At 37.0% G+C, this 16,259-nt stretch overlaps 1 protein-coding gene across 8 annotated transcripts in view; it reads right to left on the minus strand.

The window, feature by feature from the left end:
• Window positions 1-16,259, minus strand: part of SLC41A2 (solute carrier family 41 member 2) — a 158,735-nt gene that overhangs the window by 117,029 nt on the left and 25,447 nt on the right. For 6 of the 8 annotated variants that reach the window (XM_031001147.3, XM_055357871.2, XM_063694270.1 and 3 more), the window contains exon 2: window positions 8,947-9,668. In XM_031001147.3, coding sequence (XP_030857007.1) covers window positions 8,947-9,501 — 555 coding nt within the window. In that variant the 5' untranslated portion in view covers window positions 9,502-9,668. Of the gene's footprint in view, window positions 1-8,946; window positions 9,669-12,618; window positions 12,841-16,259 lie in introns of those variants that run through there. The other 2 variants (XM_063694269.1, XM_063694271.1) reach the window with 2 other exon arrangements.

A 16,259-nucleotide genomic window follows, 5' to 3' on the forward strand; every position in this document is an offset into this window, starting at 1 on the left:
CACTGGCAACCACTAATCTGTTCTCCACTTCTATAATTTTATCAATCAGAGAATTTTGTATGAATGAAGTAATACAATCTATAATATTTTAAGATTAGCTTTTCACTCAGCATAATTCTCTGGAGATTCATCTAGGTTGTTGCATGTGTCAATAGTTTATTTCTTTTTGTTGCTGGGTAGTAGTATTCCATCATATGAATTTACCAAAGTTTAACTCAACTGTTGAAGGACACTTCGGTTGTATCCAGTTCTTAGCCACCATGAATAATGCTACCATAACCATTCTTGTAGAGGATTTGTATGAACATAAGTCTGCATTCTCTGGGGATAAATGCCCAGGAATGCAGTTGCTATGTCACATGGTAGTTAATATTTAGGGTTTGTTTTTTTACAGAACTGCAAAAGTGTTTCCACAGCAGCTGTACCATTTTATATTCCCATCAGCAATGCATGATATCCTTTCTCTGCATGCTAACTCCATCCAGTGTTGTCACTATGTTTTATTTTAGCCATTCTGATGGGTGTGTAGTGATAGTTCATTGTGGTTTTCATTTGCATTTCTCTAATGGCTAATGATGTTGAACTTCTTTTCATGTGTTTATCTGCCATCTGTATATGTTCTTCAGTGAACTGCTCTGGGTCTTCTGCCAATTTTCTCACTTTTTTTTAACTGTTGAGATTTAAGAGTTCTTATATATACTAATCCTTTGTCAGATAGGTGGTTTGAAAATATTTTTTCCCACTCTGTAGCTTGTCTTTTCATCCTTTTAGCATTGTTCAGAGTAAACTGTTTCTTTTATGAAATCCAATTTATTAATTTTTCTTTTTATGGATCATGTTTTTGGTGTCAAGTGTAAGAACTCTGCTTAGTCTGAAATCCTGAGATTTTCTCCTGTTTTTTCCCTAAAGGTTTTATCATTTACATTTTATATTTAAGTGTGTGGTCCATATTGAGTTAACTTTTCTATAAAGCACGAGACTCAGGTCAAATTTATTTGTTTGCCTATGGATGTCGAATTGCTCCAACACCATTTGCTGAAAACGCTATTTTTTCCTCCACTGAATTGCTTTGGCACCTCTGTCAAAAATTAGTTGGATGTATTTGTGTGGGTCTCTCTCCCTAGGTTGTCCATTCTGTGGCATTGATCTCTGTGTCTATCCATCCTCTAATATCATGCAGTCTGGATTATTAAACTATATAATAATTCTTGAAATTTTTCCTGTCTCAAAATTGTTACAGCTATCCTATTTTCTTTCCCTTTGGATATGAATTTTAGAATAATCTTATTTATATCTACAAAAAGTCTTGCTGGAATTTAAAAGGGAATTCTGTTAAACATTCAAGATGACAAAGAAAAGTAATGCAGAAATTTATCAGAGAAATTTAACAAAGAGATTGAAATAATAAAAATAAAAGAAAACAAATTGTAAAACTGAGAAATACATTTGCTGAACTGATAAATTCATTGAAAGCTCTCAACAGAATGGATCAAGCAGAAGAAAGAGTCGGTGAGCTATTTGAAAATACAGAGAGAAGAAAAAAAGAAAAAGAAAAACAGCCTGCGCAACAAAGCAAGACCTCGTCTCGACAAAATTTTGTTTAAATTGGCTGGATATGGGCTGGGCGCAGTGGCTCACGCCTGTAATCCCAGCACTTTGGGAGGCCGAGGCAGGCGGATCACAAGGTCAGGAGATCGAGACCATCCTGGCTAACACAGTGAAACCCCGTCTCTACTAAAAATACAAAAAATTAGCTGGGTGTGGTGGCGGGCACTTGTAGTCCCAGCTACTAGGGAGGCTGAGGTAGGAGAATGGCATGAACCCGGGAAGCAGAGCTTGCAGTGAGCTGAGATCATGCCACTGCACTCCAGCCTGGGTGACAGAGCGAGACTCTGTCTCAAAAAATAAAATAAAATAAAATAATAATAATAATAAAAAATTAGCTGGGTATGGTGTCACATGCCTGTGGTCCCAGCTACTTAGGAACTGAGGTGGGAGGATCACCTGAGCCCAGGAATTTGAAGCTGGGCTCCAGTCTGGGAGAAAGAAACCCTGTCTCTTAAAAAAACAAGAAGGAAAAAAAGGAACAAAGATTGTCTACAAGCTATAAAAGACTACCTTGAAAGACCAAATCTAATAATTATTCTTATTCAAGAGGGAGTTGAGCAAGAGCAAGGGATAGAAAGCTTATTCAAAGAAATAAAAACTGAAAACTTTCCAAAACTTGAGAAAGCTATAAATATACAGATACAATAAGGTCAGAGAACACCAGATCTGACCCAAATAAGACTAACTCAAGGCATTATAATAATAAAATCTCAAAAGTCAAAGACAGAGAGAGAATCCTAAAAGCAGGAAGAGAAAAAGAAGAAATAACATGTAAAGGAGCTCCAGGTCATCTGGCAACAGACTTTTCAGCAGAAACCATACAGGCCAGAAGGGGGTGAAATAACATTTTCAAAATGCTGAAAGAAATTTAAAAAGAAAAAAAAAAAAAAGCTACCATCCAAGAATACTATAACCAGCAAGGCTATCCCAGACAAACAAAAGCTGGGAGAATTCAGCACCTCTAGTTTTGTCTTATAAGAAATACTAAAGGGAGTTCTTTGACCTGAAAGAAAAACACACTAATGTGCAAAAAGAAAACAGTTGAAGATAAAAAATCCACTGGTAAAATTAAGTGCACAGCAAAACCAAGAATACTCTAATACTGTAATTAGGGTGTGCAATCCGCTCATAACTCTAGTATGAAGCCTAAAACACAAATCTATCAAAAACAATAATATCTACAGCAACCCATTAAGAGATAGGCAATATAAAAATGTGAAAATTGGAATAACCAAAGGTCAAAAATGGAGGGGGTGGAGTTAAAGTGTAGAGTTTCTTAGTTTTTTCTTTGTTTCTATTTTTTTCTTTGTGATCTAAGATAAGTTGTCATCTCTTTAAAATAACATTATAAGATTTTTTTGTTAAGCCTTATGGTAACCACAGTGTAAAAATCTATAACTTATTCACTAAAAATAAAAAGCAGCAAATTGAAACATGCAACTAGAGAAAAATCACAAAGGAATCACAGAGTAAGACAGTAAGAAAGGAAGAGTTACAAAACAGGTAGAAAATAAGCAACAAAATGTCAATTGTAAGTCCTTACTTATCAATAATACTGAATGTAAATTACTCAATTCTCCAATGAAAAGGCATAGAGTGGCTACATGGGTAAAAAAACAAGACCCAGGTTTCTGCCTACAAGAAACCCACTTCATCTATAAAGACACACCTAGACTGGAGGTGAAGCAGTAGAAAAATATATTCCATGCAACTAGAAACCAAGAAAAGAGCAAAGAATAGCTATATTTATGCTAGATAGAATAGACTACAAATCAAAGACAGTAAAAGAGAAAAAGAGACCACTATATAATGATAAAGGGGTCAATTCAGCAAGAAGACATAACAATTATATATATATATATCCACCCAACACCAGAGCTTCTAAGTATATAAAGCAAACATTTATAAATCTAAAGAGAGAGAGATAGACTACAATACAGTAATAGTAGGGGACTTCAACACTCCACTCTCAATAATGAACAGATCAGTCAGACAGAAAATCAACAAAGAAACACTGGAGTTAAACCACACATTAGACCAAACAGACCTAACTGATATTTAGAGAACATTTCACCCAACTGCTACAGAAGATACAGTCTTTTCATCAGCACGCGGAACATTCTACCAGAATAGATTATATCTTAAGCCACAAAATATTCTCCACAAATTCAAAAAAGTAGATATCAGATCAAGTCTCTCTGCAGAGCACAATGGAATAAGACTAGAATCAATAAGAAGATGAACCTCAGAAACTACACAAACACACAGAAATTAAACCACATGCTCCTGAGTGACCAATGAAATGAAGAAATTAAGAAGGAAATTTAAAATTTAAAATTTTCTTGAAACAAATGAAAATGAAAATACAACATGTCAAAATCTATGGAATACAGCAATAGCAGTATTAAGAGGAAAGTTTATAACAATAAATACTATATCAAAAAATAGAGGCCAGGCGCGGTGGCTCATGCCTGTAATCCCAGCACTTTGGGAGGCCGAGGCGGGTGGATCACGAGGTCAGGAGATCGAGACCATCCTGGCTAACACGGTGAAACTCTGTCTCTACTAAAAGCACAAAAAATTAGCCAGGCGGGGTGGCGGGCACCTGTAGTCCCAGCTACTCAGGAGGCTGAGGCAGGAGAATGGTGTGAATCTGGGAGGCGGAGCTTGAAGTGAGCCATGATCGTGCCACTGCACTCCAGCCTGGGCGACAGAGTGAGACTCCATCTCAAAAAAAAAAAAAAAAAATAGAAAGACTTCAAATAAACAACTTAACTATGCACCCCAAGGAACTAGAAAAGCAAGAACAATTTAAACCCCAAATTAGTAGAAGAAAAGAAATTAAATAAAGATCAGAGCAGAAATAATGAAATTCAGACAAAAAAATACAGATCAATGAAACAAAAAGTTATTTTTTGAAAAGATAAAATCAACAAACTTTTAGCTAGACTATGAAAAAAAGAGAGAAGTCCCAAATAAGTAAAATTAGAAATGAAAAAGGATTCATAACAACAGAGACCACAAAAATACAAAGAATCATCAAAGACTATTATGAACAACTATACGCGAACAAATTGGAAAACATGCAACAAGGATAAATTCTGGACACATACAACTATTGAACCATGAAGAAATAGAAAACCTCAAGAAACCAGTAACCAAACATAAGTCCCATTTCGTACTCTACACAAAAATCCATTCCAGGGAGGGAATGATCTAAATGTAAGAGCAAAACAACAAAGCTTCAACAAAGTAATATAATAGAATATCTTAATTACCACAGGGTATGGAAAGATTTCTTAGACGAGAGACATAAAACACAAACTATGAAAAAGCAGGAGGAAAAGAACTATTTCAAAATTAAGAACTTCTGCCACAGAGGAGAGAAAAGATGTTTTAAATATATAGCACTAAATGGCTCATATCCAAAATATAACGCCTATAAATCTATAAGAAAAACAAATAACAGCTCCCATAAATCTATAAGAAAAACAAATAGAAAGATGGACAAAAAAAGCTTTACCAGTAATATCCAAATATACATCATTAGTTATCACAGAAATCTCCATTAAAACCACAGTGAGGTACCACTCCACATGTGCCAGAATTTCTAAAAATAAAAAGACTACTGATTCCAAGTAGAAATAAGAATATAGAGTATTGAGATCTCTTGTACTCTGCTAATTAGACTGTAAATTGGCGCAACCAATGTGGAAAATCATATGACATCTACTAAATTTGAGTATCTCCATATCCTAAGACCTGGAAATTCCATCTCTGCATATATACCCAAAAGAAATTCATGCATATGTGCATCAAAAGTCTGGAAGCAGCCTGGTGTGGTGGCTCACGCCTGTAAATCCCAGCACTTTGGGAGGCTGAGGCAGGCGGATCACCTGAGGTCGGGAGTTCAAGACCAGCCTGACCCACATGGAGAAACCCCATCTCTACTAAAAATACAAAATTAGCCAGGTGTGGTGGCACATGCCTGTAATCCCAGCTACTCGGGAGGCTGAGGTAGGAGAATCACTTGAACCTGGGAGGCGGAGGTTGCAGTGAGGTGAGACTGCACCATTGCACTCCAGCCAGGGCAACAAGAGTGAAACTCTGTCTCAAAAAAAAAAGAGTCTGGAAGCACCATTCCTCCCAATGTCCATTCATAGCAGAATAGATAAATTGTGGTACAGTATATTCATATAATGGATTACTATCAAGCAATGGAAATAAACTACAGTTTCATGAAATTTATATAATGTTGAGGGAATAAAAGCCACACACACACAAAAAACCATGTTCTATACTTCCATTATATAGTTTAAAAAGAGTCAAGTAAAACCAAACTATGTTGTTTAGGGATACACACTTATAAAGACAAGCAAAGAGGTGCTTACCAGAAAATCAGATTAGTGATTACCTTTGGTGATGGGGACAAAAAGGGCAGCAATTGGAAGAAGGCACAAGGAGGACTAAAGAAGCAGTACTGGCAAAATTATATTTCTTGAGCTGGTTGATAGTTACATGGTTGTTTATATTACGAAAATTCACTGAGTCTCTATTTTTTATTTTGTATACCCTAGATGTATTACATTTCAATTAAAAAGTTTAAAAGAGCACATTCAAATAAAGTCTTCAAAAATATTTATATCGGCCAGGCATGGTGGTTCACGCCTATAATCCCAGCACTTTGGGAGGCCGAGACAGGCGGATCACGAGGTCAGGAAATCGAGACCATCCTGACTAACATGGTGAAACCCCATCTCTACTAAAAATACAAAAAATTAGCCGGGCGTGGTGGCGGGCGCCTGTAGTCCCAGCTACTTGGGAGGCTGAGGCAGGAGAATGGCATGAACCCGGGAGGCGGAGTTTGCAGTGAGGCGAGATAGCGCCACTGCAGTCCGGCCTGGGTGAAAGAGTGAGACTCCATCTCAAAAAAAGAAAAAAAAAATTTATATTACGTTTCTACAATGTTTAACACTAAAGTTTAACTTTATAAAGTCCTTAGGGCTAGCACTGTAAAAGTTCATAAAATCATAAAAGGAACTTTTTCCAATTATATGTGTGCCGTTCTCTCAGTATCAGGAAGTAAGTCAACATTACTCCAGATACATAATGAGCTATATAAACATTCTGCTAAGCTGTACTCTAACACCTTAGTCCTATAGATGTTACCATTCTATAGTTAAATACTGAGTGTTTCTTCAGAATAATTGGTATCTCAAGAAAAAATCCCAACCAAAACCAGCCTATTTATTGTCGCAGCTGTGATACTACTATAAGAACCTAAAACAATTACATTTCAAGTGGATGTAGGTTTGCTCTCTCTTTGGTATTATTATCTATTTAAAACTTTAATGTACTGCAATATAGTTCCTCTCATATCCTTTCTCCAACTGATGGTGGAAAAATGTTTCTATTTATGTACATTTTCCATTTAGATAAAAATGTTACCTCTTGAATAGCATCTTAGAGTCACAAATAACCTGAGGTTCCTTTAGGGAACAAACAATGAAAGATAAGAGCACATTATAGGATAATATATCTAATACGTTCCCAGAGGCAACCTTTCTATGACTGATAAACAAAAACTGACAGAACAAAATGTCACATTTTGGCAACTTATTACTTTAGAAAGATAATTATATAATAGGTATTTGGTAACCACAAGGCATTAAGAACACCTACAAATCAGCTAGACATGGTGGGTCATGCCTGTAATCCCAGCACTTTGGGAGGCAGAGGCAGGCGGATCACTTGAGGTCAGGAGATCGAGACCAGCCTAACCAACATCTCTACTAAAAATACAAAAATTAGCCAGGCATGGTAGCGTGAGCCTGTGGTCCCAGCTACTCAGGAGGCTGAGGCAGGAGAATCACTTGAACTTGGGAGGTGGAGGTTGCAGTGAGCCAAGATCACGCCACTGCACTCCAGCCTGGGTGACAAAGCTAGACTGCGCCTTAAAAAAAAAAAAAAGAATACCTACAAATCAATAAGTAGCACATAAATTTTAAAAATAAATAAAAGATACAAAAAATAATTCACAGAAAAAGAATGGCCAATAAACACATGACAATATGCTAAACATTAATAATAATGTTAATTAAAACATGATAACATTTTCCTGCCATTTGGCAAATATGAAAAAGATCAAGAAGACCCAATGTTGGCTGGGCACAGTGGTACACACCTGTAATCCCTAGCACTTTGGAAAGGCCAAGGTGGGAGGATTGCCTGAGCCCAGGAGTTTGAGACCCGCCTGGGCAACACAGCAAGACCTTGTCTCTAAAAAAAATTTTTTTTAATTAGTGAGGTGTAGTGCGCCTGTAGTACCAGCTACTCAAGAGGCTGAGGTGGGAGGGTTACTTGAGCCCAGGAGGTTGAGGGTGTAGCGAGCTAGGCCACAGAGTGAGACCCTGTCTCAAAATAAAATAAAATAAAATAAATACCCAATGTTGATAGGGACATGAAAAAATAAAAGTACTTATATTTTGACAGTAGGAGTATAAATTGATACAAATTTTTTGGAATGCAACTTGACAGTATCTACAAAATTTTAAACATAGATATTAATTCATACCCTAATATCCAACAATGCTGTTTTCAAATCTATCCTATGAAAACATTACTATATGAATATATATTCTTATACTTATAAGGATAGTTATTACAGCACCAATAAGGAAGAATGAGTAAGTAAATTTTGGTATATACATACAATGGAATATAATGCACTCAGTTTAAAATGCAGAAAATCTTTGTGTACCAATTTGGAGAGATGTATTATTAAGCAATGAAAATAAGTTGCAGAAAAATATATGCAACATTTTATTTTTATTTTTGAAAAAACTCTCATATGTATATATGTAAGCACAGAAAAAAGGCTGCAAGTGTATACAACGAACACTTCACAATGGTAATCTCTGGAGAGGAGGAGAGTTTTGATTCGGAGATAAGGAATAGGAGAAACTTCATGTTTTATTTAATACCCTCTTATGTTTGAAGTCATTTTAATGAGTATATATTAATTTTTATTTTAAAAGTAAGAAAGTATTTAAATATAACATTTTGGGAAGATTTTCTTTTAACCAAGCTCTTCTGAGGTCTGTAGAGAAGAGTTACTTTACAGTCAGAATAACTATTCTTTCAGAATTTCTAAAGGGGAAAAAAGAAAAACTCCCACCTAGAAATAGATTCTCTCCCAGAGTCAGCATCTGTTCATTTTACCAAGGGATAAATTAAATCTAAAGTGAATGTTTGAGAGTAGTAACCTACATAAAGCATTTTAAACAGAAATGGAGTAACAAAAAAAGACAGTAAAGTTAAACAAAGATGAAAACCCACCTGTACTATATCCAGTACCATGCCAGCTGAAACTGTTCCAAAACCAGCTAGCAAAAAGGGCACAAGTATTTGCAATGCCATGATGCCACTGGATTCCTTTGGTAATTTTGGGGTCACTTCTACAATAGCATCTTCATCACCATCACTAGATATATCTTCATCTTGTAACATGGCAGTGGTTTCTGAAGTCTCCCTTCCATCACAGTAATTATAATTGGCATAGTCATCATACTTTTGGCTGCAGCTTGATGATGCGTGCCCATTATTGGCATGAAAAGACTGCTCTGAGAAACTGTGATACTCCATGTGTTGCTCAGATCTATTACTAAAAGTCTGTACTGCAGTTGATAATCCATCTTGCCAAATGCCATTTGCTTTTTTGTGCCTGTCTTCTTGGTTTTTCTGGTAAATCACTGGAACCATACTCAAGAGTAAATTTAAAAACTTGTCGGATTGAATTGTGTTTAAACGTAAAGTCCAGTCTACAAAACCTCCTCCACTACTTGGACCACCACTTGTTTTATCGGTAATAGATCTTCCTTTACTATTAGTCATATTGTCATCACAAAAGACCTTGTACTCCTTAGATCTCAAGCTTCGGGAACCACAGCAGATGAATCAGAACCGCACAAACACTGGTTTAAATTAAGTTGTTGACTTCATTGTGTAGAAAATATTTCCACTAATAAAAGATGTTCAGAAGTTCCACAGAAGGACTGGATCTGGGAAAATAAAATAATTTTTAAAAATCAGAGAAACAAGATATTTTCAGTATCAAGATAGATACTTCAATTCTTATAAAGGTATTAAAAACACATGTTCTTAAACCAACCCTACGGTACTGATACTATACTTTGTGGGCTTAAAACATAACTGTTTTGTGCCACACAACTGCTTTGTGTACAGAAATATAATACAGAGCTATTTTTGTGCTCAATCTTGGTTAAAAGTATTTCTTATCTTTGCATACTTTATGTGATCAATATCCACGTAAGGTCTTCAACTGCCTCTGAAATCCCACAGTGGACAAATGTTTTAAATAAAGTAATGGCTTTTATTACTATTGCAAGGACTCAGAATCAAATTGCTATACCCTTTGCATCTGTCAGTACACAACAAAAGTAAGATATATGGCATTATACTTTAAACATTAAATAATAAACCATATTACTTTATTTACAACTTAATATAATATACATTTTATTATTAAGATATGAAGAGACAAGGATGATGTTTACTATAAAAACACTTGGTAGGTATCCTGAATACTATATAGGGCATTTATTTCACATATAAAATGAGGCTGGAGTCATATTTGTAGTTCTGAGATATAAAAACTCATTATAATTGATTTAGGAATATAAACCTTCTTTCATTTAGGAATAACAAAACTAAAAAGAAATTACAAATATTCACTTAAACCTCCATTTGCAAACCAGCCAGAGGAAAGCTTGTAACGCACGTATTTATGGCCTGCTCTGTCCATTCATAGTTCTCAGTCTGCTCTGGCCCATAATCCCAGGGTAGACCCCTGACTGGCTGGCCACTCAGCGACTAGAAGTCTTTGAAGACTTTGAACTAAGAGACACAAACAGATAACTGTGGCACATCAAAGAGTGATGGGCACTGAAGCTGCAAGGTCACCCACCACCTGACCAGGAAGAAAACCTGACAATTGCTGCCATAGCTGGCAAGGGTTTCCAGGCTATCAGGTGTTTCTCAGAAACACCTAGGCCTGTCTTATACTTTCAAGAGCACCTAAGACCAAAAAAATGGCACTGATTTGATAAGGGATGGGTGGCCCCAAAACCTAACTGGACTGCCTTCCTGCCAAGCTAGACTGAGAATTGTTGCTGCTACTATTGCTGCTTTTAATGAAAACTACTATATTCCTCAGTATTTGTTTCCAATGTCTTAGAATATCCATCTCCTCTCTGGATAGGAAGATCAATAACAAGGAATGGCAAAGGGAGAAAGAGAAGGGGCTATGTAGGACATAAGTGGGTGTTAGGGCCTGGTTCATCAATTCCATCACTCACTCATTTTCCTTTTCTCTCTCTTGTGATTACAGAGGGGTCTGGGATCTGGGAATTCCTTCTGAGGAACATTTTTAAAATACAGATTCCAGGACACCAGACCTACTGACTCAGAATGTCTGTGTTTGAGGCCCATAAATCTTTTTTATTTTTAACTTTTCCATGTGATGATTATGGTGCAGACTTCCTGTGGACTTGCACTGAGACTCCAATGAGTAGATTAAGCACTAGTTCCCATTTTTGCCACTTATAGGCTGGCCAGTATAGACAGAAAGTTGGTGTTTAAAGAAAATCAGATTAATGAAACCAATGGCCAGAGTGAAGCAGAGATAAAACGATGTCGTCCCAGAAAGAGAGAAAAGGGCAGAGAGCCTTCCAGGTAATGAAAGGCTGAGCTATACATCTGGAACTTAGGAGATTCCCTTCAGCCTCACATGAGTTAGATTGAGTGGGTGTCTGTTCCTTCAACTCATCTACCTTTTTAAAAAGTAGTGAGTATTTCACTGCCCCAATAGATCTTTAATCAAATAAAATGCAAAACAAACCCCAAAGAGATTGAGCTATAAGACAGGTCTATTCCATAGGAGGACCAGTGATAGGAAACTTCCCTCCTGATGCAGAATTACCAGGATGATCAAAATGGAAATGCAGAGAAATGTAGGTAAACAAGAAAGAGAGATGACAGTGTCACCATTCAGCCATTCTAAAGTTCAGAAAGCTCAAAATCTGTGCTTTGAAAACCTGACCAAATAGCAAAACTAGGTAGAAAAATAGAGAGGAGAGAAAGAAAACAAGGGGGAATTTCCCAAGACCAGTCATCTCAGAATTTCCCAAGATCAGTCATCTTGCAGAATATGTGCAGAACGTGGCTAAGCACATAGTCAACACTGAACTGGCCAGTGGGATCCAGATGCACAGACACATCCAGGTCATACTTTTGCTCCTAGTATTCTTACTTCGGTATAAGCTATCCAGAAGTTTAGATGGAGAGATGGATACTCAACCAGGGATACCATACACAGAGACCATCCAAATGTGTACAAAATTAAAAAAAGAGTGCCTCCTGGAAAAAGGAAGCTCTGTAAATGGAGCTCTGGGCTGGATTTTAGCCCACGCTCTGTCCCCTCAGCAAGCACCTTCATGCAGTGCAGAATCTGCATAACCTTACACATCAGACTAGGCAGTTGGGTAAAATATGAAACTGTGCTTAAAGGACATAAAACATATATGCTAGACAGATATTTTTTGTTGTTGTTTGCTCAGCATCTTTTCCCAATTCCTTTAGCTAATGGTATCTCCATTACCTATGGTAAATCCATTTCCCTATTCCATGAGATTCTAGTAGGTATATCAATCACAGTACCCTACCCTGCAGACCACAGTAATGACAAATGGCTCAAGGAGGATCTGAGTCCCTTCCTGGAATTTTATATATTTGCTGCTTACTATTTCCTGAGTGCCTACTAGATGCTGGGGCTACAGTAATGAAACAAATAGGCACAGTTACTGCTCTGATGGATTTTACCTTGTAATTGGAAGGAAAAACAATAATCAGGTAAGCACATAAATAAAAGAGATAATTTGTGATAAAGGCTATGGAGGAAACAGTTGATTAAACAAAGAATAAATGACTTACAGGGCTATTTCAGAGGGGAAGGCCTTTGGGGGAAGAAAGTTCTCTTTCCTTTGGAATGACTTAATTCTGAAACTTTCTGTCACTATGTCTTCCTCCTCACAAAGCTCCTTCTACCACCACCATCATCACCACCACTTGGAAGAAAGCCATCTACATGAGAAGAGGATCTACAGAAAGAGGGAATCAGAGCTAGGTGGTAAGAGAGTCCTGACAACATAATTAGAATCTCTATACCATTTAGTTAAAACCCACTCCATTCCTGTTCTTCCCAACTACAGGCCAATAAATCTTCTTCATTGCTTAAGCTACTCTGAGTGGTGTTTCTGTCCTAACAGCTGTTTTTGTTTGTGTGTGTGTGTGTTTTTAAATAATATAGCTTGAAAGTGCCAGGAATAACCTTGATACAAGTATATGCCACAGACCACATATCACCATCATGCATTGAGGAAAATGTGGGCTTTTTAAAATTTTATCCTTCTTTTTATCTGGTTAATGAATAATTATCAGTTATTTCAATGCTTGCTTATTGACAAGGTCTATTATCTCCTTAATGATTCCTTAAACTTTCTTCCTTTAACTAAATAAATCACCTATTATAAACTCTTCTCGCTGAATAATGAATTACAATCAAAATAGCTTTGTGAGCAATCCTAAGCAAAAAGAACAAATCTGGAGGCATCACATTACCTGTCTTCAAACTATACTATAAGGATATAGTAGGCAGGGTGCAGTGGCTCATGCCTGCAATCCCAGCATTTTGGGAGGCCGAGTCAGGAGAACTACTTGAGCCCAGGAGTTGGAACCAGCTTGGGCAACATGGCGAAACCTTGTCTCTACAAAAAATGCAAAAATTAGCTGGGCATGATGGCGTGCACCTGTAGTCCCAGCTACTCGGGAGGCTGAGGTGGGAGAAGCACTGGAGCCTGGGAGGTCAAGGCTGCAGTGAGCTGTGTTTGCCTCACTGCACTCCAGCCTGGTGACGCAGTGAGACTTTGTCTCAAAAAAAAAAAAAAAAAAAAGATATAGTAACCAAAACAGCATGATACTGGTATAAAAGTAGATATATAGACCAAAGGAAGAGAATAAAGAACCCAAAAATAAAGCCAAATACAACCAACCGATATTCAAGAAGCACATAAAAACATAAATTGGGAAAAGGACATTCTATTCAATAAACAGCGCTGAGAAAATTAGACAGCCACATGTAGAAGAATGAAACTGGATCCCTATCTCTCACCCTATACAAAAATTAACTCCAAATGGATTAAAGACTTAAATCTAATACCTAAAGCCATAAAAATTCTAGAAGAAAACCTAGGAAAAAAACTCTTCTGGACATTGGTGTAGGCAAAGAATTTATGGCCAAGACCCCTAAAAGCAAATGCAATAAAAATAAATAAATAAATGAGACATAATTGAATGAAAAAGCTTCTGCAGAGCCAAAAAAACAATCATCAGAGTAAACATAACCTACAGAATGGGAGAAAACATTTGCAAATTATGCAGCCCACAAAGGACTAATATCCAGGTTCTACAAGGAAGTCAAATCAGCAAGAAAAAAACAAATGATCCCATCAGAAAGTAGGCAAATGACATGAATAGACACTTCTCAAAAGAAGACATACAAATGGCCAACAAACGTATTAAAAAGTGCTCAAAATCACTAATCATCAGGGAAATGCAAATTAAAACCACAATGAAATACCACCTAACCCCAGCCAAAACTGCTATTATTAAAATGTCAATAAACAATAGATGTTATCATGGATGTGGTGAAAAGAGAATGTTTATATACTGCTGGTGGGAATGTAAATTTGTACAGCCTCTATGGAAAATAGTATGGAGATTTCTTAAAGAACTAAAAGTGGATCTACCATTCGATTCAGCAATCCCACTACTGAGTATCTACCCACAGGAAAAGAAGTAATCACATCAAAAAGACACCTGCACGTGTATGTTTATCTGTTTATTACAGCGCAACTCACGATTGCAAAGATATGGAACCAACCTAAGTGCCCATCAATGAATTAGAGGATAAAGAAAATAAATACACACACACACACACACACACACATATATACCATGAAATACTGCTCAGCCATAAAAACGAACAAAATAATGTCTTTTGCAGCAACTTGGATGGAGCTAGAGGCCATTATTCTAAGTGACGTAACTCAGGAATGGAAAACCAACTACTGCATGTTCTTAGTTTTAAGTGGGAGCTAAGCTATGGGTATGCAAAGGCATAAAGAGTGGTATAATGGACACTGGAGACTCAGAAAGGGGGAGGGTGGGAGGAGGGTAAAGGACAAAAACCACCTATTAGGTACAATGCACACTATTTGGGTGATGGGTGCGCTATCCCAGACTTCACCACTATACAATTCATCCATGTAGCCCAAAACTACTTGTACTCATAAAGCTACTAAAAAAAAAATTGTTTAAGTTTTATGGTCGATTTAAAATGGGCATTGTGCATATATACCACAAAATTTAAATCATTTGTTCTGTATTTGTTATCCATCAATCCATCAATGAATGGAAAAAAAAGTAAATTAAAAAAATAAGAAATAAAATTGGGCAGTTTCCACTGGCTTTACTGTGCTTAAAGAGTGCCATTGGGATATTTATCTCTAGCTACTTTAATAAGTTATACTAATCTAATAGTAGCATAGCTGGGAAGAACCAGTGTCTTTAAAACTCCTAGTATTCTTACTTCAGTATAAGCTATTCAGAAGCTTAGATGGCTTAGGTTTAAATTCTGGACTCTCTTTGTAAACTATAAAGCAACAAAATGCTTAGAAGAAAAGATCCACTACTTTATTCCTTAATGTCCAATATTTGTACAAGACAGAGGTTTAGAGAAAAAAAAAGAGCATCTATAACAGGTACAGAAAGTAGAGTGGTTAAAATCATGGCTTGGGATTCTATCTGCACTCCCATGTTCATTTCAGTATTGTTCACAATATCCAAGATATGGAAGTAATCTAGGTGTTCATCAACAGATGAATCGATAAATACAATGTGGTTTATAAACTACAATGGAATACTATTCAGCTTTAAAAAGTAAGAAAATTCTGTAATTCTTGACAACATGGATGGAACCGGAGGACATTATGCTAATTGAAATAAGCTAGGCACAGAAAGAAAAATATTGTACTTATGTGGAATCTGAAAAAGTTGATCTCTTAGAAACAGAGAGTAGACAGGTGGTTACAATGGGCGGTGGGGAGGAAGAGGAATGGGGAAAGGAAAGTTATTGCTCAAAAGGTATAAAGTTGACTCTGAGACCATACTTCCCACATGCTGCTTTCGGCCAGTGACTGAAGCAGGGCTCTAAAGGCAAGACTCTTCTGGTGATATGGAGACTCCTCTGATAGGTGACTTTGGTCTAGCAGCCTAGCTAAAATATTATTAAAACTATGCTTCATCTAATTTGTTAGTTTCAAGAGTTCATGAGCCCCCCTCCCTCTCCCTCTCCCCACGGTCTCCCTCTCCCTCTCTTTCCACGGTCTCCCTCTGATGCCGAGCCAAAGCTGGACTGTACTGCTGCCATCTCGGCTCACTGCAACCTCCCTGCCTGATTCTCCTGACTCAGCCTGCCGAGTGCCTGCGATTGCAGGCACGCGCCGCCACACCTG

This window comes from Gorilla gorilla, chromosome 10 (genome assembly GCF_029281585.2).
Source record: "Gorilla gorilla gorilla isolate KB3781 chromosome 10, NHGRI_mGorGor1-v2.1_pri, whole genome shotgun sequence".
Lineage (NCBI taxonomy): Eukaryota > Metazoa > Chordata > Mammalia > Primates > Hominidae > Gorilla > Gorilla gorilla.